Source organism: Podarcis erhardii (assembly GCF_964252035.2).
Source record: "Podarcis erhardii genome assembly, chromosome: 8".
NCBI lineage: Eukaryota > Metazoa > Chordata > Lepidosauria > Squamata > Lacertidae > Podarcis > Podarcis erhardii.
Window position 1 is genome coordinate 51,258,563 of NC_138499.1, and position 27,926 is coordinate 51,286,488.

General features: G+C 40.9%; 1 protein-coding gene across 2 annotated transcripts; it reads right to left on the minus strand.

Annotated features, from left to right (window-relative positions):
• Window positions 1–616: 616 nt before the first annotated feature.
• Window positions 617–27,674, minus strand: PTPN2 (protein tyrosine phosphatase non-receptor type 2). Of its 2 annotated transcripts, none has more exons than XM_081873543.1 (10): window positions 27,382–27,674; window positions 21,520–21,610; window positions 15,445–15,545; window positions 13,075–13,173; window positions 12,814–12,951; window positions 11,955–12,164; window positions 9,882–10,043; window positions 8,354–8,547; window positions 5,003–5,206; window positions 617–959 (listed from the first exon to the last, which is right to left on the minus strand). In XM_081873543.1, the coding sequence occupies exons 1-10, from the start codon at window positions 27,454–27,456 to the stop codon at window positions 938–940; spliced, it is 1,296 nt and encodes a 431-aa protein (XP_081729669.1). In that variant the 5' UTR covers window positions 27,457–27,674; the 3' UTR covers window positions 617–937. The 2 variants fall into 2 exon arrangements, with proteins under 2 accessions (XP_081729669.1, XP_081729670.1); XM_081873544.1 differs by having other exon boundaries at window positions 5,105–5,206; window positions 27,382–27,671.
• Window positions 27,675–27,926: the final 252 nt, after the last annotated feature.

The following is a 27,926-nucleotide window of genomic DNA, read 5'->3' on the forward strand; positions in this document are numbered from 1 at the left end:
GACAGATGGCCATCCAACATCTGCTTAAAAACCTCCATTACTTTTTTTTTCTTTTCATTTTGCTATTGTTATTGGTGGGTGGTGTTCTTTTGCTTTTTAAAAAACTCTTAATAGTATGCTGACAAAAGTAACAGATTAGTTACCTAAATTGTAGGTATATAAAATGAACTCTACCTTTATTGGGGACCAGCTTAAGTATCACAAAAGTGTGAAACTTCCAAATGTTCTCGTCAGGCAAGGTATCATACAAGTAATTTAATAAAAAAATTAAATGGCTAAAGACTACCATGTTTCTCCCTCATCCAGGAGCAACCATTGCTTCTTTATTCCAGAATTGTATGTATTCGTTTATTTTCTCACCCCCTTTTAATAACTTCTTGCCTAATGAAAAACAGAAGCCTGGTTAGTCACATAAAAGTATTGCCCAACTGGATTTTGGAGTTTTTTTAAGGGCTCAACATAGCTTCCATAGCTTTTTTATATACGTATTCTGATTAATATTTCAGGCGGCCATAATGGTAGCTGAAGGTAATAAAAATTAGGGATGACACTTGAATTTCTGTGAAATGAAATAGCCCTTTTGTGGGATGGGGAATAATACACACACAACAGTATGTCAATTAAAAAAAATATTTAATGCTGCCAAAAGTATAAAAAATACAATAAGAATGGCAGTACAAAGTATTTTCTAATGTGATCTCTTACATCTCTCTACAGTTAATACAAGCATAAAACACTTAAGACAAATTTCATTTTGCAAAGTCTTTTGCTGGTGATGTACTTCATTCCCTGGTTGTTTACGTTGTAAACAGATAGTTATGAGGCCACTTGTGTATTGCTCAGACCTCAGTTTTGTTCCTGAAGAGGGGTCATGTCCTGCTTTGCATGCCAAAAGTATATAATTTTTAGCTGCAGAATATTCACAAGTCTTGGAGATCTAGGTGTCGGTCACTCTCGGCCTAAAGACACACAACGTAAAAGAGTCACAGATTCAGTACAAACAGAAGTATACTGCTAAGAGGTATTACAGTTTTACTGCAATTGCAAGTTGAAATATTTTTTGAAAGTCATGAAGGCCTTATTTGATATTGAGTGGTTACTGCAACAGGTGTATCCTTCCTACCATGGATAAAATGTCTTTGAACTAGTTATGAGAAAGGCACTGGGAACATTCATGCTCCAATTAAGGATCTTTTGAATTAGGAGGAAAAAAACACAAAAATGCACTTTGATTAAAAGGGAATGCAATTTTGTTGCATTTGAATCTCCTGAAAATTTCACTACCTTTAGAACTAAAACGAAAGCTTAAAACTAATGTTAAGTGAGGATACAAGAGAAAACATGGAGAATCAAGATGGTAACCACTGCATTTCAACTGAGTGCAATATTTTTGAGAAAAAAAAAGTTTAATATGTTGGATAAACTAGGAATTGACAAAGGCTTTTAGAGTATTTTGAACAAGCTTGCTTTAGTTAGAAATGCAAAGCTTCCATTATGTGTCTAATATTCAGTTTGATGGGCAAAAAAGTTAACCCAAAATCTAGCTTTCTATTTGCACAAGGTTCTCAGTCCTTTTATCATATGGGAACTGCCAACAAAGTAAAACAAATGTTTGGGCAGATGAACATCAAAGATGATTGCACCAAAGTGGTATTGAGACAGACCCAGGACAACTCAGGTACAAACTGAAAAAGCAGTGGAAGACACAAACCCAAAAAACACAGGAAAGAGGGCAAGTGAGTCAGGAATTCCAGTTTTGTTGGGTTGCTTCCCATATCAAGAAAGAACTGACATCCTTTCCCTCTCCAGCAAGGTGGCCACCCTCTCAAATACTAGTCATTCTTACTCTTTCCTGAATAATATATTGTCTTTCTCTATTATAACCCAACACCTATCAACTACAAAAGTGACTTGTGTGGTACTCACTTTTAAGGCTTTGCTCATTTTCTCCACACAAACCGCTGTAACATTATATAGACATGTGCAATGCTTTTTTCTGGGGGTATGCAGGGGTACGCATTTTGTGAATCTAAGTTTGGCCTCATTGAGGGGCAGTATTTCAATATGAGTAGGAAAATGAGAGTACCCCTAAACATTTTTTAGAAAAAAGGCACTGGATATGTGTAGACATATAGTTATATAAAGTTATATATATGAATAGTTTTATAATATATATAGTGTGTATGTGTATGGATTTGCATGTATTCATCTATAATGAAAACTGCACAGAAAATATTCTGAAATATTTATTAAAATATGATAGAAGCAGTTACAACAACTATTTTGATCATGAATAAAATTGCTTATAAATGAATATGGTGAAGATATTAAGGAGCAAGGACAATATAATATGCTTCATAAAATGCTGCCAAGAGCAAAAAATGAAGTTACTTCTGAGAGAAAGGGAGGGCACAGCTCAATAGTTTAATGTAAGTGTTGTAACAGACATCTCCTTGGCATCTCTAGGTAGGGCTTGGAAAGACTTATGTCCCAAACCCCAATAGTACTACTAAGCTGGATAGACCAATAATTTGACTCACTGAGGCAGATGCCTATAAGACCTGGGTATGTATTGAACAGTAAGATGGAAAAAGTACCACCATTCTTTACATGCACACAAGCTTTCAAGAGTGCCTAAATGTGAGTTTGAAACTGGCAATTTAATCCAGAAATGAAATACATTTCCATCTTCTATTGTGCATTTGGTTTCTTGGAAAAGGAAAAGTCCATTTATATAGAAATCCTGACATTCTGATCAGTACCTTTTTGATGTTCAAGCTTCACAATTCCAAAATACTCCCTCTATTAACATTTAATAATCCATAAGGGAAATAACAGTAAGAATGGAGAAAAATGTATTTCAAGAGTTCCTTGATTTAGTTCTACCTTGAGTTTGATTTTGTTTAATCTTGAGTTTCCTTTTATGCTGTACTGGATCAAAAAGCTTATTACACTTCAAAACTCTCCAAACATATGGTGCTACCCATTTGTTCAGGATTAGAATTTATAAGATCCTTAGAACACTTATAGTAACTCAGTAATCCTAAAATTGCATAATTCCTCTCCCCACAATGAAAAACAAAAGACCTGAGATTAAGAGTTTTGTATTTTTTTGGCCCTGATTTATGTCTCTAATACATCTATGAGAATGGTGGGCGGAATAAGCTTGACATTTCCTTTAAATCCTGTGTCCTAAACTGTAAAAATGTTTGATAATATTGTGTCCATATCAGAGTATTGTAGTTCAATTGTCTTAAGTATTCTGTTGGTGCTGAGATTCATAAACGTGCCATTTCACTGTCAAAAAGTAGCTCTACTGTTATTTCCACTATCTCACATACCCACTATCCATAGGCCAACATATAAGAAAAAGAGTATTTCCATTTCCTTTCTTGGAGAAAACATTCATATTATGGGCTATTTATTTGTTTCCAGCTGCAACACTTAATATGGCCTACATTTTTTCTTTTCAGAAAATATGACCAAGTTTGTCACATGCTGTTTACAACCACTATAAAAGATACTAAAATATTTCAAGGAATAGGAGTCAAATCAAGTGAGACACACAAAAAAGTTTTCACATTTAATGGAATGTTTGAACTTTAAACACAAGCTATGGCTTCCAACAGTAGCTGCAGTCTTAACACAAACTTCCCTTCAAAAAGAGTCTGTTTGAGATATTGAAGCTCCCAGTAGTCTTATAAAAATTAAACATTTTCAAGTTTTAAACAAAAGGTAACTACAAGCATAAATACATGAATGCAACTTACAGAGTAGAAACTGAGAAGCAGCCCCTATTTGCTTAACACCAAATACCTCAAAAAGGGCAATTCACTAAATCACTAAGTTGGGGTGGTGATATCAGTAAATTTCCAAACCACTCTTGAAATGTTGGGGATGGGTGACCGATAACTAATGCATACTCTTTCTGTCAGAGAAGTTTGTACAAATGTAGTTTTTTTTAAAAATACAGTTATCTACAAAAAAAGATTAAATAAGAGTTACAAAATTTATTCTAAGTCTGGATAGTATAAATGGTTGATGGTATATTATACACACACACACACACAAACAAATGTAACTGTTTTGCATTCAGAGTATGACACCACACTGTTTATTGCTTCTATCCAGTTATGAGAGTTGGCAATTGAGTCTACTACATCTAGTGGACTATCATTTTATGCAATATATACATGGTTGCTGAAAGTATGCATTAGTTTGCCTCGTGAGTGTGGATGGGTGTGGCTCTGGACTCAGAATAATTGTCCAAATGCCTACTTCAGGCACAGCCACACCCTCCCTGAAGAAGCAGGTTTCTCCTGGATCCATTTTGGTCACTAAAGACCTAGGTGACTTCAGTGGCTAGGAGTGCCTTTTATCAGCTTTGGCTGGTAAGACATTTATGGCTGTTTCTAGATTGGGATAATCTGACCACTGTCATCAATGACAGGTGCTATCCTGTCTTTTCGCCCCTACTGAACCTGCCCCCCTTCCCCTGGTCTCTTTCAACAAGTGGAGACCCTTTCCCAGTCTGCCTCTGTGTACTATTTCTCACTATTTTATATATAAAATTGTTTTAAAATGTGGGCAGTTTTATATAAGGAGTTGCATTTGCTATGGAACTATTTTTCTTATTTTACAGTTGTAACTGATTTGTTTTATATTTGCGTATTTTGTTGATGTAACCCACCCCGCTGCGGGGTCTTAAGGTAAAGGGCAGGTAAGAAATCCAATAAATAAATAAATAAAATTTGTGTCAGGTAGCAATTTGGTTCCATAAGTACCTAAAGCAAAGAGTCAAGCCACAGTGACTAGTGATCAGGTTACTTCATGTGTTATGCGTTACAAGATTACTGCATTGATTGCAGTTATATTCTCACTTGTTCTGTCAACTGCAGCAGCAGTCTTGCACCTAGAAATAGTTGCTATGTTCCCCTCAAATCAGTGGGACCGCTTTAAGCTTTATATTACTAGATGCATGATTGCAGAAGCACTCACTTACATGAGAGCACCTTGGAAGTACAATTTCCAGCAAGAATAAACTCCAATGAAAATGGCTGAACCAAACCCAATCTTAGTGAGAATAGGTTTCCAATATAACCACCTTTTCCTTTTTCGTTCAGCCTCACTCAGCTTATGCTTCATCTGCTGCACCATCTGTGCTGTGTTAGCTTTCCTGTCATCTCTTAGCCGTTTCCGAACAGCCCTAGAAAGGAAAACAAAAAATGATCAGGTATAGTCACAGATTTTTAATCCACTTTGATTTAAGAGTGCATGATAGGTAGCAACATTTAAAACACATCAATTAAAAAACCCCAGAAGAAACAGTATTGCTTATGTTTGTTAAATACAAAATTGAACTATGGCAGCTTAAACCTGGCCACAAATATCTAATCCTATTAAGAAGGTATTCTTGGAAGATCATCAGGCTGACAAGCTTCCAAGGGAAGAGTTCTGTAAATGGGCAAGAGGAAACCCATCAAGATGTAGGTACATTACACATGCACACACATACTGAACAAATGTATGATTCCCACACTCCATTGCTACCTGTGTGCATCATTTACAAGTAAAATATATGATTTAATGATGTGGCACTTTTAAAGGGTGTCCACTGTTGAGGAAGCACTCCAAAAGATAATTGGCCAAGCTTCTGAAGAAACCTCCAAATCTGTCATTTTTAAAAAATAAAAAAGAGCTTATGTCCACTTTTATGCTTCAGCCCCTGAAGGGCTGATCACTGCAGCTGTTGATCTAGTGTATAGATTGAATCCTGTTTCTTGAATTTATCTGGAAATGAAACCCAGTATAGAAAATAGAAAGTGCCCCCAGTGACTGACAGTAAATCATGGGAGGGGAAAAAATCAGCTTATGTATCAAGTTATGCTACTAAGGTGGAAAGGGAGAGGGAGAAAGAGAGAAAATGCATTTTGAACTGTTGAGCTGGGTTTTGATATTCAAGGTAATATACTGCAGTTGCATAAGTACTATGTTCTGCACGTAGATAATATGGATCTAGTATTTCTTCTGCATGCAACGTGATCTCTACCAATTCCTCCTTCCATTTGTGGCTCCCTGTCATAACTTATTCCAAGGGTCCACCAATCATGATGGACAGATTATCAAGACACGGAGGGGATTGCAGAGGGAAAAGGAGACGGGCAGGCCTTCTCCATTAACCTGATATTCAAAGAAGGAATGTTAAGGATGCAAGCCTTTATGCTTTCATACTAATTCACATAGCTGGCGAATAGATGCATTGGGACATGTACATCACTAACACCATGAAACAGGTGATGTCATATATATATATATATATATATATGCAGGTTTTGGTGTCCTCGGGTGTCTTCCCGTGTAAAAGTTGGGGTGTCTAGGCGACGTTTCGACGAGGTCTCACTCGTCATCTTCAGGCTGGTGCTTTCGGCTTCTTGTTACTGGAACAGAGCAGGATCTCAGTGTTTGAGTTCCTATAAATACTGTAGAGGGGGTGTGGTGTATAGCCTCCAATGTTCTGGGCAGAGAGGGGGTGTGGTGTATAGCCTCCAATGTTCTGTGGTGTATAGCCTCCAATGTTCTGGGCAGATCTATGAAATACCCTGCAAAGTCTGCCCAGCCACGTACATTGGACAAACAAACAGACGAATAAATGCACGTATCGCAGAACACAAGAATGCCGTCAAAAAAGAAGAAAAAACTTCCTCTCTTTTCCAACACATGAAAGAAACAGGACACGAAATTAATTTTGCAGATTCCAAATTGCTCTTTAACACGGAACATCACCACAAGAGAATAATCATGGAAGCCATCGAGATAGAGAAACACCCTCACAACATGAACAAGCGTGACGACACATCCCGCTTGCCAGACATCTGGAAATTAGCCCTCCCCACAAAAACTGACACCAGATCCAGAGGCACACAGAACGCCAACACCAATCAACCACACCAGACCCAAACCCAGACCCTCTCCACAGATGAATTACAGACACCATCCAGTAGCCAATCCATGGTGGCACCTCCGGATGCTGCACCCCCCTGCAATCCCTACACAGATCTGGCTGACACAAGCCACAAAACCACAGCTCGCCCCTATACACGAAGCCAAGCCAGAGCACAACTAAGTACAGTACAGCCATCTTCTCAGGAAAACTCTTCACAAAGTTCAAGAGGTCAAGACACAAAGACTTTAACAACTAATCCACACCTAATGACCCACCTAAGTGGTACTCAGGATATCACTCAAGAAATCACTCAAGATATCTCTCAAGTAATTAAGGAACAAAAGAAGAAAAGGCACACTAGCCTGGGAACTTCCTCTCTGCCCAGAACATTGGAGGCTATACACCACACCCCCTCTACAGTATTTATAGGAACTCAAACACTGAGATCCTGCTCTGTTCCAGTAACAAGAAGCCGAAAGCACCAGCCTGAAGATGACGAGTGAGACCTCGTCGAAACGTCGCCTAGACACCCCAACTTTTACACGGGAAGACACCCGAGGACACCAAAACCTGCATTCCTGTACCCGTGAAAATCTACGAAAGCAAATATATATATATATATATATATATATATATATATATATATATATATATATATATATATGCCCACTTTCTACACTCCTTGAGGAGGAAGGAATGTGATGAATATATGCATATACTCCATCGCTTAGTGTTCCATCTGCACCAAGCAGAACACGGTCAAGGTACCCTTCTCACTTCTTTCCTTGCTTCTTCTGTACACGCGATCTGGAGCAAGGGCAAACACTGTCATGGTTTCAGATTACACTACTACACACATCAGATCATGATTAAGACCTAGAAGTTACTGTATTGAATCCAGAGTTGACTTCTGTTAGGTGAAGTTTGGACCCAATTCATTGCAATTACTACTGAGCATGTTTGCATCAGCATACAACACAGCAAGTGTTTTAACACTTCCTGAATATTTTCAAAACACTGGAGCTTTAAGGGTTATAAGCTTCCTTTTTAAATAGTAGTTCAAATTCTTTATTATGCCTACGTTTATAGAGCCCTTCAATGATATTCCAATGGGTGCACAAACAGAACAGAACATGTTGCAGATCCTGAAACAACTGTTGGGTTTATATAACAAAGTTCTACTAGCTCCATTGTGGTCTCGGTCCATATACATACCACCACATTCAGCTTTCAAACACTTTCCAGAGTTCAGTACAAGAATGTAACATCAAGATTAAGTGATATGAATTACAATCAATAGTATGGATTTTGTAACAAGGGGTACTTTCTTCAAATCCTATGGCATTGGTTTTTAAATATGGCCTTGGCTAGTGGCCTCTTTTCAAGCTATTATATAAAAATGATACTCACGTGTCAGCACTAGGATCTGCAGTATTTGGTATTGAAGAAGACATGTCAGTATTTATAATGTTATCACTTTGCTCCTGGTTTTCTAATCCCACTCTGTTCCCATTGTGCCTCCCTGTGGTTAGTCTGGTTGGGTGTGGAGGGGAGCGTTCAGAACTTGGTGCCTGGTCCTCTTTTGAGAGTTCCTTCCACCGATTCTGAATGGAGGACAGCTTGTTAGAGTTTTGAAGTTTTTTTTTTAACTACCTGAAAAGTCACAGGTACAGTTATTTTCAAAGGGGAGCTACAACATCCTTGGATAAGAACGGCAAGTTGGGTTCAATGGTTCCTTTCCATATGTGAAATACTATGTCATACATACATTTACAGGACTGTTTTAAAGCTTGCACTATAACACTCCACAACAAAAAGAAATCCAAATCCAAAGACACTGTGCTTGAAGAAACACGAAAACTGCTATGAAACATACTTACCGTATTTTTCCGTCTATAAGATGTCCCCATTTTGGGGGACTCAGATTTAAGAAAATTGGGGAAAATGTATCTGTGTATAAGAAGCCTCCTAATTTTTGACATTATTTTAAAGCGAAAAACCTAGTCTTATACATGGAAAGATATGTTATATACCACTATAAAAATTTTTCCTCTAGTGTTTGTGGGATAGTACTAGTGGCCAGTGCTATTTTTCTAGAAAAAGAGGTGCCTGAATTCACCATGAACTCCTCCCTTGTTCTCTTATAATGGCAGTTGCGCCCACCTAAGAGGTGCCAAAACTGAGCTCTGGTGAGTTCTGGCTGAAAACCCCCCACTGCTAGTGGCTGTCTGTTTCTTGTTCTTTGGATCTAACTTTTAAACACTTGAAAACTTTTCTATTTCACCAGGCCTGTGCAGGCAATTAAAAGTACACCCCAACAATTGTCTACTGATGTCTGCTTTTAATTCCTTTGGTTTTAACTTGCTTTTAACTTTTTATGATTTTACAGCATGGTTTTTATGGTTTTATATTGCTATAAACAACTGTATATTTATAAATAAAATAAAGTAAATCACAAAATAAGTAAACTTTAGCACATAAGGCTGTTTTACAAAATTGCTATATTCATCAAAACAGTATATAAATTTTACTCAGAACCTTTTTTTGATCTACAGGCCAGATCCTTATCAGGATCAGGCTTATGGGCTAAATTTGACCAATACCACAATGACATCAGGTGCATGACGCTACAAAAACTAAGGTTTCCCCATTCATTTTAGCAGGGGAATCAATGTAATGAGCACATGATTAATCCTGCTGATTTGGTCAATCACCCTTGCTTCCTGCCAGCAACAGGCATCCATCAGTCGATATAGCTTGCGACTGCACCTGACAGGTCTGGGGGAAATGGTCTCATGGGCCAAAACTAGACCTCAGGAAGGAAGTTGCCCACAAGTGACATAAACCCTGAACAGCTGGATCTGGCATTATTAATAATTTCATTACAAACTCTTGAGCAAATGATTTAAAAAGCAGTCAATTTATGCTAAACGTTTACCTGTATAGTAGAATCACCCATTATGTATTTTGCTCCTTCTATTACAGCCATGTATGAAAATCTTAGCTGATCTGGAGTCTGAATAAGTCCCATTCGATATTTTCTCATATTCAATAAAACTTGCTTTATGTCTACAGAAAGTGGGTCTTCTCTTTTTTCCATCTGTGTAAGAAAAAATAACAACTCGTTTTAGTGGCACTATGGCAGTTCAGGAACAGGGGAAAGCTGTTTTAAAATAAAATGATTTTCATGCAAGTATTACTGCTCTCTGCAACAAGAGAGAGAAGGGGAGCGCTCCAACTTTGCACCAGCAGATACTAAAGCACATAGCTTTCCTCTCCTATCCCCTGCAGACCCCTAAATTGCACCAGAGGGCCCCTAAAGCCTCCACACCAGATTTCCAAGGCATAAAAATTATCACCCAAAGAGAGTGCATATGTTATCAGAATGCTGATATTTTATAAGACACTTCAGCTCACTCACTGACTTGCCTTTTCATTTGAAGATAAAAAACAGAAGTATTACCAAAGGAAACAGAAAGCTGAAGTTTAGTATATGATACATATACAGTGGTGCCTCGGGTTACATACGCTTCAGGTTACAGACTCCACTAACCCAGAAATATTACCTCGGGTTAAGAATTTTGCTTCAGGATGAGAATAGAAATCGTGCTCCGGCGGCGCAGCAGCAGGAGGAGGCCCCATTAGTGGTGCTTCAGGTTAAGAACAGTTTCAGGTTAAGAACAGACCTCCAGAATGAATTAAGTTTTTAACCCGAGGTACCACTGTATTCAAACAGCTCCTGATGCAACAATTTGAAAAAAGTTTGATATCTCTCTCCCCACCCCCTTGAAATGTAACACGTTGTTTGCTTGACAACAGTAGCCTGTGCAGAAAGAGAAAATATTGAACATGTGAGTTCTGCCCTTACTGTCTTAACATGCCTACATTTGTCAAGAGGCTAGGCACAAGGGTATATAAAAATTGCAGTACAGTGGTGCCCTGGTTACGTACTTAATTCGTTCTGGAGGTCTGTTCTTAACCTGAAGCACCACTTTAGCTAATGGGGCCTCCCGCTGCTGCAGCGCGATTTCTGTTCTCATCCTGAAACAAAGTTCTTAACCCGAGGTACTATTTCTGGGTTAGCAGAGTCTGTAACCTGAAGCATATGTAACCTGAAGCGTATATAACCCGAGGTACCACTGTAATGCATATTGTAGGTCTTGCTCCCACCTCAACTGCATCCCTGACCACAGTTCTTCTTACTTTCTGTCAAGGAAATCGGAGGAAGACTTAAACCTGTTTAAGACATTACATTCTGTCTAAACCATGGCTTGCTGGAATGAGAACAAGCAAATAACTTCCACTCTCCTTGTGCATCCAGCTTCATTTGTTAAACCAGCTTCTTTAATGTCTTAACTGGGAAATCAGAGTTTGAGTGATCTCTGCAAATCACATTCAAATTAGTTTTCAGTCCTGCTTTCTAAAGACTGCTCAAACCAGGACTACCAACCACAAGACCACTCAGTTCATACATCACAAGAAAGTAATTTAACAAACCAGATGTATTTATTTTGCTCGTTCAAGATGTTTGGTCTAAATCAGGGGTTGTCAACCTGGTCCCTACCGCCCACTAGTGGGCATTTCAGGATTCTAGGTGGGCGGTAGATGCCCACTAATGCATCTTTCTTGATGGCAAAATTTCCTTACCACCCACCCGTGCTCGATGGAAGGAGGATTCAGCTTGTGCCGTAGAACCCCTTACCACCCACCTAGAATCCTGAAATGCCCACTAGTGGGTAGGGGGTTCTACGGCACAAGCTGAATCCTCCTTCCATCGAGCACGGGTGGGCGGTAAGGAAATTTTACCATCAAGAAAGATGCATTAGTGGGTGGTGGGTATCAAAAGGTTGACTACCCCTGGTCTAAATTGTCAGAGCAAACACTATTTTTCATTTAATGGCAGAATTCAGTTTTTCAATTGTTATTCAGGCATTGTAAATTAGGATTTTTTCCATACCACCACAAAGAAACTGAGCAGCAGTTCTTAGAGGAACATTTAAGACAAACTTACCAAGATAAGGCATGTGTCTACCAATGAAAATGTACCAGAGCGCCCAATTCCAGCACTACAGTGAATGACTGCTGGCCCATGTTCAGGACTCAGGGATCCAGACTCTCTGACTTTAAACAAGAAGTTGAGGAATGAAGCCGGGGATTCAGGAACTCCAAAGTCTGGCCATGTAGTATAATGAAAATGGAATATCATCCTGGTCTCATGAGTCTAATAAAAAGAAATGGGTTTAAGAGCAACTTATTGAAATAAATTTGTTTTGCATCCAGGCAAAACAGCATGCAGTAAGATGGCTGATCCAAATGTAACAATTCATAATTATGAAAATAATTCCAAACTGAATCCCTTGGTTGTAAGTTTGAATGGTCCTCACCTAAAAAAGCTTCCTGGAAGTGTGTGTGTGTGTGTGTGTGTGTGTGTGTGTGTGTATATGTATTGGCACAACAAAGAGAATGGTTCCTGTTCAATGCAAAAGTTTGCTCTCTATCAGCTGTTGTTTGAATATCATGTTTCATTAAAAGGCAAACATTTATTTATTTATTTATTTTCTGTGTACACTTAAGATATACACTCATTCTGAAATTCATATAATGTCTCGCTCTCAAAATGAACTCTTCCCCAACCCTGAAGGCGCCAAGGCTGCTGAAGTCAAGTATATTGAGTAGCAAATGGCAGTTAAGTGTGAACAGGGCTTAAGTCTGTGCCTAGCTGCTAACTGTTATAATCAGCAGTTCTCTGTGCACCAAAGGACAAACATGCTCCTGCACCTGCAGATAACTTGTCACATGAAATATCCCATGGCAACAATGACATATACTTTTCACAAGGGTTTTGGAGACAGGTTTTGATGAAAACTTACATCGAGGTTTTCTAGTTGAAGTTGGCGTACTGTATAGTAGGATTTGACATCTTCAGATTTTAACCTGACACAAAATCCTGTTTCTTCAAACATCATTTGTTCCTCCTCTCTTGTTGGCCAGTACTGTGCACATTTCACCTAAGTTATAAGATTTAAAAAATCCACATAATAGAGCGCAAGTAGAAAATAAACCATATAACACTTCACTAATTGCATGTTCATCTCAATAAAACCAATTTTAATGCAGTTATGGCAACTCACCGAATCTTTCTCAACAATTCTGTTTAGCATGACAACAGCTTTGGTCTTTTGTTGCCATACCATTAGCCAGAAATGGCAACATGTATTAGGAAGTGGACCCTGTAAAAGTAAGGGAAAGGAGGCATTCAGTCAGCTGTCTAACATAACTCAGAACCTAAATCTTGGAAGCAAAGTTGACTATCACCCAATAATCTAGTTGTAAATTAAAAACACAGGAAGCTGCCTTATAGTAAGCCAGACCACTAGTCCACATTGTCTACATTGACTAGCAGCAAGGGGTTCCTATAAGGGTCATTCCCAGATTTACCAAAAGATCCTGGGGCTTGAACCTATAATCTTCTGTAGGTGTTCTACTACTCAACGACAGTCCCTTCCATTAACATGGTTTAGTGGTCAGACGTGCACCTCATTTTTGGAAATATAAATAGGTCTAGCCCAGTCTTTCAAAGGATGTTGTAAGAATCGCTGGCCCACAAGCCTACTAAACCTTGTGGCTATGTTCTTATGTTCTATGTCCACTGTCAAAGGCAGTATTCTTCTGAATTCCAGCTGCTGGAAACCACAGGAATGGACAAGTGCTCTTGTGCTCAGGTCCTGCTTGCAGGTTTCCTACAGACATCTATTTGGCCACAGTGAGAACAGGATGCTGGACTAGATGACAAGCTGGCCTGATCCAGCAGATTCTTCTTATTAGTCAATCTGTCCATATCTATGTGGATTTTAAAATACTTTTCAAAATCCAAGTAGATATTCAGATCTCAGTTGCTTAAAACAAAAAATAAACAGCTGCTTTGGTTATGCTTGTGTGGCATTTTTCAAAAAGGCAATCATGACCTCTCTCCTCCGCCAAAAAGAGGAAACAACTGACATCTTTAGGGTAAATAACACACCGGAAAGCAGCTGGCTTGTTTCAGTAACAGTTTTCATGTTCAATTTGGCCAGACACATTTTCCAAAAAGCCTAAATTGAGGTCTATTTAACTGTTAACAGCAGCACTTTGCCCATAATGGCTTACTAGTGTTCTTCCAGCAAAGTCTGTTCTCTCCGACATGCCTCAGTCACAGAACATATAAGATAACAAAAGAAACTATCTACTGAGTTGTTGTACTTAACTGGATCTCCATTAGGTGGGTAAGACAGAACAAAGGTCGTTCATGAAATAAAAAAGCTACTGTGACACTTTATTCCCACATAAACACTGCAGGGCCAATGTTCCAAGCAGGGATTTGAGTTGAAAACTTGCTCCAAATCTGAAGTTCCAGGTTGGAGTTTCCTTTCATAAGATTTTTTTTTATTTGCCTCAGGCATGGAGCAGTATTTGCCTCAGGCAAGGTTATTTCCACATCACCTATCTTGTTCTAAGCTTTACGATGATAGCAGTAATCCCATTTGGATTCCCACACAGAGGTTGGACTGTGAGTACCTGTCCCCACTATACAGCTATCAGCAAAAGCTAAGTGCATTGCCTTGCCTTTGCTGCAGAAGAACAGCTTTACTTTACCAAGTTCACCATGAGGTTAGACATCCAAGGAAAGCACAATCTCTCTACACCAGTGGTTTTCAAACAGTGTGCCATGGCAACCTGGGGGGCCTTGAATGGTGGTCAGGGGTGCTGCGGGCAACACTGGCCTCTTGTGTCTCTGCCTCCCAAAGGCTTGCACAGCTGTTTGTTGCAGCAGCCCTGGCCACAAGCACCTCAAGTGAACAGTGCCTCTGGGGTTGGCCAGGATGTGCTTCCCAGGCCCCTGTGGGGCAGTGTGAGGAGGCACCTCTCTTTGGGGCAGGGGTGGCAGCTCAGAGACCAGGGGCGGCAGCTGTGGCTGCCCGGAGGACTCCCAAGGAGAGCGGAGAGAAGATGAGGCTGAGGGAACACTCCACAAGGAAAGGTGTACTGACAAAGTGTGAGAGGTTGCCAGCTCTGCAGGGAAGGGGTGACATAGCTGGGCTCCTGAGTTCCACAGGGATGCCACAGAAAGAATGTAGCTGGTCAAGGGAGCTGTGGACTCAAAAAGGTTGAAAACCTGCCCTACAGCATTTTACTGTGACATGGATGCAACTGTGATTGTGGCCTGGTTTACCAAATCAGGACTGAACATTAGATATGAGCACTCTCCTTTCCTATTGCATGCTGGCTTGAGCACAAATACCCTAACATGCATTAAGCCAGAGTTTCTTGTTATATCCAAACTGGGGGAACTCTGACTTAACGTTTGTTAACAAACCAAGAGAACAAGCCAGTGTGTGGCAGGAAGAAGGGGGGGATGGAGCAAAGGAGAAGCACTTAAACCTGGAATAATCATCTGAAGAGCCAGCCCCTAATTAGAATTAAGTCACTAAGCATATAACACCTAAAAGTTGAATACTACTCACCTGCGTTAATATATAATTTCTCTGAGCTTCTTCATTAACCACCAAGCTTGCATTGATGTAATCATTGTCCGTATTCTGGAGTATTACACGACTGTGATCATCTTGAAATAAATATAATTAGTAGAGTATTAAGTATCAAGTATTAAGATTTTTATGGATAACTTTGCTCAATGCACTAAACTTAAAGCCAAGATATTGTGGTACAAACTATGTTATTTAAACTATTTATGATCTACTCTTAAACATTTTGTATATAGCTCTCTCTACATATATTATGACTAAATAGTCTAATACACAATCATACACTTTTTCACACCCCACTTCCCAAAGCAAATTGGAAACAAATTAAGGATATACATTTGAGGTGGGGAAGAAATACTAGGAAGCAGAAACTTCAATTGAAGAAGTCTTATAAGACAAGCATCAGCTGAAGAGCAATAGATTTTCAATCCTCATACTAAGCATTTTCAAAACATCAATTATTTAATGTTCTAGCTAAACTGCCTTTAGCCAGAAAAGATTTATTGGAGTTGGATCTTTTTAAATCTTCTTGCTGGCCATTCTCTATACCAGGGGTGTGTAACCTTCTTGGCTCCAAGGGCCAGATCCTTAACAGGATCCATATCAGGATCTGCCTCACAGGCCAAATCTGACAGGTGCTGATGTTAAGGAGGGAGGCTCGCAAAGGCATTTGTAAGCACCCTCCCCTTTAAGAGCAAAACTTGTGCACTTTTTGTGCAAGTGGCGGTAGCAGCAGAAGTCTGGTGGGGAAGAAGTGTTTTCCTGCTGTTGCTCACTTGCAGATGCACAGGAGAACTTTTGAGAAGGCTTCACATCCTGCTGCCATTGTTGAGCAATCCTGTTCCCTGCTGTAAAGAGGGCACACAGCCAATGCAAGATTAAATGCTGTCCTCCTGCACATCAGCTGACATTCCCAGTGACATCAGCTGGTGGGTGGGTGACTGTGGAAGGGTTGCCATACATCCAGATTTTCCCAGAGACATCTTCTTTTTCAGACTTAAAAATTCTGTCTGGGTGGATTTGTCCAATTCGCCAAAATGTCTGGGGTTTTTTGTTCGGTCTGCTCCCCCTCCATCCTGCCTCCATGCAATGTGAGGCGGTGAAGCTCCCACTTTGTCTGGCCTGCCTGCCTTGCGTCTCTCTCTGACTCCACATCTCCTGCTTCCCAGCACTTTCCTCCACCCTGTCTCCTCTGCTGGAGCCGCTTGCTGGGCAGCTGTGGCTGGGCTGGGCAGGGTACAGACTCAGCGAAGGGGAGTGAAGCAAGGCAAGGCCCAGGACTGAGGCAGTGGCTCCCTCTGGACTGGACTCCTGATTTCCCCTCTCCTACTCCCAATGGGCAGGAGAATAGGAGAGGTCACGGAGAAAGGCCTCTTGCCCCGGGATGGAGACCAACCTGCCCAATGGCCCAGAGGAACCATGTGGCAGGACAGGCACCGTGGGAGCCTCTCCCTTGTGCTGAGTGGCCCGAGCTGCCGCTACTGCCACCTCTGCAAAAGAGAGGTCGAGAGGAATCAGAAGGGCAGAGGAAGCCACAGGGAGGCGTGCTACCAGGAATAGGCTCAAGCCTGGGACCAACTGGCTGAGGAGGAATGCGTGAGCCCCTGGGGGACTGTGTGGCAAGGCGCACTTGGTGGTGAGGCAGACGCTGTGGGGGCCCTTCTCCTGCCAGCAGAGGGGTGCTGGTGGCGGGTGTGGGCTTGACAAGGGATAAGCAGAGGAGGGCGGAAAACAGCAGCGACCAATCAGGAAACCCAAAATGATAGCAACTTCCTCCTGAGGACACCTGCCCACCCTGACTCTGCAGCCCCATGTGCTACCAGGCCACCTCCAGTTTAGTGTGCTCCATGTTAAGAGAAAGACTTAAAATTTTTGTTCTCCCCCATTATATATTTTTTTCTCTCCTCCTTCCTCTTTCTTTCGCTTTTTTAAAGGGAATTTCCCCCCCTCTCTCACACACATTTCATTTTTTTTTTTTTTTACTACCTCTCTTTTATTTTTGCTTTGTTATCATTTTATTTTATCTAAATTCTGGTCCCTCTCTCCCTCCCAGTCAATTTGAGGAGGTAGGAGAAAGATGCATTAACTCTCAGCTGAGTATACCAGGACTCAAGAGCTAGTGAGAACCTCACACCAGCTGGTTAAATTCTACCTCCAAAAATGTGAACCTTTTAAAACTGTCAATTTTTGGTTTATTCCTTCAAATCTTAATTTACACCTCCATTTTGATTTTGCATTTTTAACCCAAAGAAAGACAGGGGGAAATCTTTACATTTTGATTTTTAAACTTCACCTCCCATTTTAAACTTGATTCCTTGTCTTGAAAGCTGACTTTTATCCCCCAAACCCCTACTCCTACTCTTTACCCTCATTCAATCATTTAATCCTCCCCTTCCTTTTCTTTTAATCTTCCCTTTCATTCTATTATTTCTTCTACACCCACATCCATGCACCCGCCCCCCATATATGAGTGCATATACATGCACAAATACAAATACAGACACATACTAGGGTTGCCCTGTGGGGTTAAAAGTCCAATCCATAGTTAAATGTAGAAGTTGGAAAATAGGTGTCCTCTTTTTTGCTCTTCAAAATATGACAACCCTAGGTTTGAGAAAGGTGCCCTCAGAGGCCAAATTAGACACTCTGGAGGCCAAGAGTGGCGTGGCAGCCAGAGGTTTCCAGTCTTGCTCTCTAGACCATGAAGCACTCTAAACATGGGTAGGACACCTTGCATCCACCTGGCCATAAAAACTCTGACTAGTAAGTATACTACTGAAGTTACTGCCGGATTGCTTCAGGACATCACCCCTTCAGGAAACAATTCCATTACCAGATTACCTATCATATGTAGTTTAGATATTTTTACACCTACACCTGCACCCATTTGGCATATACAATAGGTGTCAGATTCTTCAGGGGTGAAGACTCCTGGCATTCTCTATGGGTAGCATTTAAACCTTTAGTTGTAATATTAATACAGCTGTACTTGAATAAGTATTTCACTCAATATCTCAGTAATTTATATAATATGGACCAGCATTATAATCTTTAAATCACAGATTGGAGGTAAGGAGGATATAGCATTGGCCTATTTAAGGCCTCCAATTCTAACCAGACTTCCCAACATATGCCTGAAGCCATGTCACTGCACCAGCTCTCCTCTTAAATGTTTGTAATTAGAATTTCCCTCAAGACTGGGCTTCTCACAACTCCCACCAACACATATCTTGCCCATGGCAATCATCTGTAATAATGTTTCTTCATCATTTCTAGGTGAAAGGCTAGGGTTTGCAAACTGCATACACGGTGTTACACTGAGATGGAAAGTGAACACAAATATTCTATTATGCTTGATGAAGATCTGGGGCTACAAGCCAATAAACTGTGTATGGCGCAACTTACTGTTTTGTGATCAGTAGCTGAATAACAGATGCAACCCACTTTTCAATCTGCACAATGGCTTGCCTTGCTGCATGTTGGAGATGAAGAAGCAAATATGCAGATAGTGTCCTGGCTGTGCACACCTTTATGTGTGTAGACATCTAATTTAAATTACAGCCAGGGTTTGTACACTCATGGAGCACCTAGAGATATATGATCGATACTGAAAGTATAGGGGTTGGGGAGGGATCTCTGACACCATCTAGAGACACAACCAAAATATGTGTGACTGGAAATTAAGAATGAAGACCTACAACCTTGAGTCCCTGTCAGACTGAAAGTAAATCTAATTGCACAATAAAGAAGCAAGCACAAACCAACACCATGCAAGAAGACTGTAGAGGAAAATTTACTTCAAGTGTACAAAAGTTTTTACAATATATGACTGTTCAAAATGAATGAAACAAGCATGTTTTTCCAAGCCTTAAAAAGTCAACGAAAACTTGGACTCAGAGATAGATGCTGTTTTCCAGAAAATATGATACCAAGCACAATCACTTTTGGTTCACGTATTTTCCAGAGAGGATTTAAAATCTACAGAGTCTGAACCAATCTATCTATCTATACTATACAAATGCTTCAAATATTGTTTCCTTGAAGGGGAACTGTTTACCTTGCTTGGAAATGAAAGCGTTAAGTTTCTTTTTTCATTATCAATTTATTGGAACTCAAATGTTTCTGCTGGACAGAAACCAAAACCTTTGTAAATACTACATACCATTTGCCAACAGGAAAAACTTAAGATCTTGTTATAGTAAATCACACATACTGGTGCTAGTGTTCTCGGAAAGATGATGTCAGCAAGTACTATTTTAACCACTGAATCACCAAGCTGTGCTGCTGAATTTCAAACAGAGGACAACAGTCTTACCCCACTTCTGTGCTTCAGTCCATCAATGACAAAAAGCAAGCATTTGGTCTAGTTTTTCTAATTATTATTCAGCTCTAATTTCATCAAAAAGAGCAAAATGGCTCTATGCAGATTATGAAGGGATAAATGGACTCTGAGCTTGTTGAACAACCCACATCTCTGCAGTGTTTACTTGTAGAGACTGCAGATTTACTTATTTTAAGTATACCACTGAATAATAAGACACTGCTACATTTCTGGGAAATGCTAGCAAGGAGGGGGTGTTGTATGACTCTGGTCAGAGGTGCCTCTGTTCAGTGTCACCCAACTGAAGGACAAGGTAGGTCTGAGGAGAGGCCACAGGCCAGATAAAAAGATTCTGCAGGCTGGATCCAGCCCACTTTTAACTGTTACCCACCCCTGCCTTAAGACAACAGTAGAGGGCTTTTTAAAAGTCTGCCTCTTAGTGGATAGAGTAGAGAGTATCCCAGTATTCTGGACCACTCACTGGTGGTGACAAGTATGGAAAATTAAGACTTATTCAAATGTTCAACATGCCCTTCTAAATGAGATTGAAATAAAGTACAGTACTGAATATACTATCTCATAATCTGGCAGACAAGAACTCCAGTCAATAAGCCATTTATCTTGGAAGAGTCCCACAGACATCAATAGGATTTTTAAAAGACTTTTCAGGCATGTTTATATAAGCCTAGTTTGCTGGAAATGCTCAAGACAGAAATTACTCTACTGCCAGCAAAGTAATTCCTGGAGGTCACTGTGACCTGGAATCTTCACTTTTCCATAGCAGTTCAGTAATCCAGCAAAAGTTGAGAATAATTCTACCTTGCTTCTTATAAAGCACTCATTTAATCTTTTAAATTGACAATTGCCATGGAACTGAATAACAATCAAAACAAAACAGACTGTATGGAATTCATACAAATTACCACTTCGGCAAAACCAACGTTTAAAAAGAATCTACATTAAATATATTTAATTTGACAAAATTTGCTAGTATATGGGAGTAGAATCTTGAAACAATGTTCCCATTCTGACTGTCTGAATATGCTTATCACAATAAATTTGCAGTTGCTCAGCTTTTCTCTTCCAAATACGGTACTGTCTACAGCCTGATGGTTAACTGAGTGACATGGAATTGTCCCAAACCATGTCTGGTACATATTTACCATAAGTAGTATTCCTTCTGAAAGATACCAGAACTGTCACATCTTTTATTTCAACAGCATAACAAAGTTGAGTTCAGATGACCTATCTTTATCTGAAACCGCATAAGAGAAAAATGAAGGAGCTTCTTAAGTGACACATACTTACTGCAACATCAGTCTTAACAATTTTTTAGAAGTCTGGATAATAATGATTATCCAAGGTTCCTGAAGGCACAGCAACCTTGCAGAAGTTGTGCATGTGTAGTTCTGGGTAGCCAGTTCTGGCACCTGACTAGAGGACTGCCTGGGAGGCCTCTATACACTACTTTTGAGTTCCACAGAAGAAAAGTGAGATATAAATATAATACTGCATGAATAGAAGGCTTCTATAGAAGTCTCTCTATATAAAGTACAATAATTTCTACATGACTTCATTAATTGTATGCACTTTCATCTCAATGACTGCAGTGGAGCTTCACATATCAAACTCTACAACACTAGCCCAAAACTATTTAAAGTATTAGCATTGGTAATGTCAAACCTACTTTGTCATGCACTAGATTACAAAAAAAAAAAAAAAAGTTTACTTACATGGGCTAACATCTCTGTACCTATTACGATTTCGATTTTCTGCATATTTTGCAACTCTATGTGAATAATCACTGGACTGGTGCCGAATATCCTGGAAGAAACAAAGATAGTTGATTATGTTATGATTACTTCCTGGCAGTACAAACAAAAGATACTGAAGAAATAAAAACAAATATTATATTTAAAGGCACAGTAGAAATTTATCTTACTCAATTTGATGTAATCCTTATTTCTTTGTCAACTGAAAATTCAATGACTACTGTGATCACAATTCAACAAGGACAGTATTTTATGCAGTGATTAAAATTATTACAACCCAAGTTTCTAAATTAGTAGAGTGCATTCATGTCGCAAACTTCTGTCAAATTTAACAGCTGTAAAATAGAGATAGACTTGGTCTATCTATTAACTGAAAGGAAGTTCTGAAGAGAACCAACCTGGATATGCAGTAACAAGTTTGGGCAATGGTGTTAATCCAAGTCAGTGATCAGATATTGAGAGAACCTCTTACTACAAACTGTAAACTAGCTAACAGAATGGCAGATGCACACTGGGGGTGTCTGAACTGGCTGTTAATACCAAATAAACTAGTTCCATCACCACTCCACACCACAATTGCTCCACTGCTTCAAGACCCTAATGGGGTTTTTAAAAATGGAATATATATATTAATACACACATGGCACTAATTGCATTATAGTGAAAGCATGTATTTATTTGTGTAACAAAATGTTCAGGACTGAGGTTCTAGAATGCCAACATGCTTTCAAAATTTCCATTTATGTAACTTCTGTTGGGAACAATTTGTATCCTGATACTTTAAGGAGTTTAAAAGTAACTTAGTTGGTACAGCTTGATAGTAAGATTTGGAGAAAGAACTTCATGGCCAAGTGCTCTACTACATCCAGTATGACAGCCCCATTATTGTGCTTATGAGGCAAATGTTAAGATATATTTTAATTTATTTTTAAAGTCATTTTTGCAACATTCCTTGTGGACTTAGCATAAGCTTAAACTTGCATCTGAAGCAAAATAAAATAAAACAGAAATCCACCAGGGTGGTATTATGTACCACTACTGGGATATAGAGCTTACTGAAAACTCAGTTTCTATCAATCAGTGCAGGGGGTGGAACCTGGGGCCCTCTAGATGTTGTTGGACTACAACTCCCATTATTCCAGACTATTAGCCATGTTGGATGGGGCTGATGCAGGTTGGAGTCCAGCAACATCTACAGGACCACAGGTTGACCACCAATGTCCTAGTCACTGACCTAGTTCAGATATAATGGCAAACTATGGTTTAACATTATATCATTGAACTTTAGCCTATGTACATCTTCCTTCCCTGACATAGCAGTGAGGGGATTTTAAGATCTGATTCTGTTTTCAATTAACTTCAGTTTATCATTATGCCTGAATCTAAAATTGATTAATTTTAATCATGATTTCAAACTGGCTTGTTTCCCTAAACCAAAGGTAAGACTAACCAGTTTGTCTGGATTTGAAAGTCTGGCCAAACAGCAGTTATTTTAAAATGGCAGTGAATTATTTTAAACACCGCCTTACAGCCACACTGGAAGCAGGGGGGTGGGGGGGACAACGAGCCCAAGGCTTTTTCACTTAAGCTGAACAAGGCTATTAAGTAAGTATTGCAAAATCCTTCATTTAGTCTGAGCTTCAGTAGTGAGCACATCACATAGCAGGAAACAACTCAAGGACCCACAGAGAAAATACGCAAATTGGATACTAGTTAGGACAAATCTCTCCCTCCTACAGATAGCTGGCCCAACAAAAGAAAACTGAGTACGCTGCACAGACTCTGCATCTCTCAAGGGGCCAGAGAAGGATGTAGCACAATAACAACAAAGAAATGGAAATGTTAGTCACATCCTATCCTGGGTACAGAGGGTACAGAGTTATTTAACATGGCAGCTAGGAGTATCAACTGTGAGCCACCAGTTTCTTAGTCTGATATCTCACTTTAACCATGGGCTCACTCTGAAGTATTAGCAAAACTACTCTCAGGTTCAGCAGCCTTACCTCTTTTATACAACACTGGTCCACCTTACAATAAGCAAGTAAGGATTACTGAAAATAATCACTTTGAACAATATATTAAAATTTTCCCTCTTTCGACAAAGAAAATACCACCATCAGAAAACAGATCATTGGCCCTTGTGTCAGTGGAAATACACAAGTGTTCACTACCCAGTACAAAACTTACAGAAAAAATAGCCCAAACTCAAAAAATAAATGAAGCCAACCAACAGTCAACATATTCCACACAAAGTTAGGAAAAGAAACAGAGTCCCTAATACGCAGCTCAGAAAATACTAGGGAAACGCAACCAGCAGACAAGGACAGAAGGGACTTTATAAGCCCATGGCATCGTATCACCAGATCAACCACCACCCTGCAGAGAGGAACCCATTATTCACAAAGTATCCAGCAGCAGTACAGTCATGTGAGAAATTACTGACGGAGTTAACCACACCACTATGCTTAAGTACGTGGCAACACGTGCTCTGACAGTGGTTGCAAAAATTAGAAGATACCATCAGTGTGACATGAAGTCTAGGGATTCAAAGGCCCAAAGTAAATGGAAACCAGGAAAGCCACATCACAGGCAAACCCTACTGTGACAACAAGAAATATTGATATTATGAATATATTGGCTACCCACTGGAGTGATGGAGAAATTCACTCAATCACTGAACTGCCTCATCAGGGCAAACAAGTACCACGTCGACCACCTACTTCTACCTTCAATAACAGGGGTCAGCAACCTAAGGCCCATGGGCCAGAAGCAGCCCGCAGAGGGTTGTCTGACTGGCCCATGAGCCGCCCCTGAACTGAGTTGCCCACTCGCGCACTGCACTAAACCAGCGCAGCACAGGGACTCACTTCCGCACCATCAGAAATCGTGTCTGCGCAGACACCAACAATCTCATCTGTGCAGACAATCACGTGCACGTGTGATCCAGCCCACAGAGGGATCTCCAAAGGACCGATCCGGCCCAGGCAAGATAAACCTTGCTGACCCCTGCTCAATAACCTTACTGCTTCCTTGTAACACAGAACTTGAGCTATTGCTCCAAACAGAACAGGCACATATAGTTATCCAAGAGATATTTGTGAATTGGTTTCAATCTTATTGATTTGTCATGAGCTCTAATCTAATATACCAATACAAGAAGCAGATTGGAGCAAAGATTCAGGGCAGCATGCAAAAGAACACTAAGGCTGTGATAATTACCTGGGAGTAATGACTTACTTCTGAGGAGACATGGCTGACATTCCATGTACTTGCAGCCCATTCCCAAACACTATGTGGATAGCAGCCATCACAAAAGTTAGATAATGCCTCCCAATTTAAGGGCATTTGAAATGAACTCTGCACATGTTTATAGCTAATCCTGTGGCACGATCAGTCAGTGCATCTGGCTATTAATCAAGATTGGTGGTTCGAGCCCACCCAGGGATGGCTGTGGGAAGGATTCCTGCATTGCAGGGGATTGGACTAGATGACCTGCAGTGTCCCTTCTGGCTCTATAATTCTAATCATCAGTGTAGATGAATAAGGGTCAATAAACAAGAGACAATCCTGACAGGTGGAGGCCCTGAGGGTCTTGGAACTGGTTTGATAATTTATTCTGGGCAGGGTTCCACTCCCATTGAAGATGCTTGTGTGTAGTCAGGTACTCTTTGATTCAGAATTGTCGCTTAAGGTTCAGGTAACTTCAGTGGGGCAGTGTCTTTGACCAGTTCACAGAGAATAGGGCTATCAATGACTAACATCCACAATGACTATGTTCTACTGCCACTGTTGGAAGTAACATGCCTCTGAATACCAGTTGCAGGGAGACTGAACTGGGGAAACTGCAGGGAAACTCATGTAGGGAGAGTGCTATTGCACTCAGGTCCTTCCTAAAATATCTGGTTGGCCACTGTGAGAACAGGATGCTGAACCACATAAGCCTTGGCCTGATCCAGCTGGACTTTTCTTATATTCTGGTTTATCAGCTACATCTGTTCCTGGACCAGGAAAGCCTGGTGACAGTTGCTCATGCTCTGGTAAATTCTCAGTTGGACTACTGCAATGTTGGGCTGCCCTTGAAGGCAGTCAAGAAACCATAAATAGTTCAGAATGTAGGATCGGAATTATAACCAGTGTATCTAGCTGGAATCACACAGTCACTGACCTGAAAAGCCAATACTGGCTATCTATATGCTTGTGAGCAGAATTAATGGTGCTAATGCTGATCTGTAAAACCCTAAACAACTTTAAGCTCTAATACCCAAATGAACAGTTCTTCTGTATCAGTCTGCCTATGCTATTAGATCTGAGAGAAAGCCATTCTTGTGACACAGAATAAGGCCTCTTCTGTGGTAGTGGTGCCCCACCTATACTCTCTTCCCTAGAGGCATGACAGGTAAAGTGTTTTTTGACAATTCAGTGTCAGGTGAAAATTCATCTATTTGCACAGCTTTTTGGGGGGAGGGGTTATTATGAATTCTGTCACTGCTGCAAGTGAGGTTCCAGGGTTGTGCCTGCCTGGGCATTTTAAGGATAAGCTATGTTTTATAAGCAGTGATGAATTGGTTTCACTGTAGTGTGGTTTTACAGTTTTATTGTATTGTAACCTGCCCTGAAATATATATGCCAAACAGCTCTCATAGACTTACACAAGTAACAAAGCAACAGTAATGTAATGAGCTTGGGCTTTTAAAACCACCATCACTTTAGGTCACGCTGACTCTAAAGAGACTTAGCATCGTTTTGAGTATTAAGCATGTGTATTCATATGCTTTTTAATGGACTCCACAATGATGATTCCAAAAATTTACATAAGAAACTAAATGGCTCAAGACTGAACCAACACTTATAGGCCACATTCTATCAAGATCCAGACTGAACTCTAAAGCCTTTTGTGTGTAAATACAACTAGCTCAAATGAGTCTTTCCCACCTATAAACTTTGGAAAAGTTAAAATTATCTCCAGTTCTCAACTAAGGGCAAGTTCACACATTATGTGCCAACAGACCTGGATTTGCCACCAAGCAAACACACATCAGGGAGCTGCAACAAATTATGGTTCCATGGTACTGTTCCTGTGCTTGTGTCACATTTAGACAGAACTGTAATGTGTGAGGCATTCCCAAGAGTTTCCAGCAGAACCCGGGATTTCCTTTGTTCCTGGCACCTTGACACTATGTTTAAACTGTAGCTAGGAAGTTATTAATTCTGCAGGGCGACTGATAGCAGCGCACATACACGTAGAGTGACGTTGTAACACACAACGCGCATTAACGAGGAAGCGTGGCCCCGCTTGGTACAGTAAGGGCAGCTCTTTTCCCTGTACGTCGATAGGACATTTCACTCCGAAGGAATATTCGGCTCAAGTCAACCTACACGACTCGCGACAGCCTGAACGACACAGCTACGCGCGGAGCAAACACAGAAGTGTGCGACAGGAACCCGGAGAGACGGAGGCTGGAACTTGCGACACTTCGCCTGACGAACTTAACCCTCCCGTCACCACCCGTGCGAAGCAACTTAAACCTACCCCCACCGGAGCATGCGCAGCACTAACCTGCCCAAATGCCCCCTTCTCCTCTTGCCCGACCCCCGAGGCGCATGCGTTTTCCCCTCAGCCCTCTTTTAGTATTCCTACTCGCTCATCACCGCCCCTTCTTAAAACTGGAACATGCGCATTACTTCTCCCAACCTCAATGGTTACCTGGGGGAGGGGGGGAAGCTGGTCGTGGCCCGACGACTTCCTGCACCCTCACCACCCGCGTCGGCCCCCAATTCTCTCCCCCCGCTACACGCCGTCCCCTCCTTCCCTCCCTCACTCACCAGGTACCGGGGCTGCCAGCCGTTAGCAGCGTCGATCTCCTGGAACTCCTGTTCTATAGTGGCGGTGACGGACATAATGGCGGCGACAGCCGGAGGAAGGAAGGCCGCTGGGAGCCGACAAGTTCATCACCTACTCCGCGCTACTTGACAGGGCGCGGACGACAAGCCGTCCAGTACACCGACCGTGTTACCCTCGACTACCTGCCACACCGCGCACGCAGCCTCAGCGGCTCTTCGGCGGCATTCTCAGCAAGCGCATGCGCGGCAGGCCACCATGACCGCCTACCCAGAACTGCGGAAGCTCCGCCCATTAGCCGCGAAGGAGGATGGGCGGGGGAGATCACTCCGCTGTTCCCTTTGGGCGGGAAGGGAGTGGATCGAGTTTCGTGAGGAGGCTCGGCAGGTGGAGGAAGTGGGATTATTGTCTTTTATTGTGTGTTAAGGCGCTGGAGGATTGGGGGAAGAGGGTGCTTCTCAAGATCCCGAGGGAGTTCCCTATGTATACTTGCAAAATGCCCGTCAAGCTGAAGGGGCCTGAAAAAAGC

Coding starts and splice junctions, on each gene's coding strand:
- PTPN2 (XM_081873543.1), bottom strand. CDS start 27,456: ATGTCCGTCACCGCCACTATAGAACAGGAGTTCCAGGAGATCGACGCT. Junction 13,174..15,444: donor GAAATTATATATTAACGCAG/GTGAGTAGTATT, acceptor TTACTTTTACAG/GGTCCACTTCCTAATACATG. Junction 10,044..11,954: donor TAGACACATGCCTTATCTTG/GTAAGTTTGTCT, acceptor TTTCTTACACAG/ATGGAAAAAAGAGAAGACCC.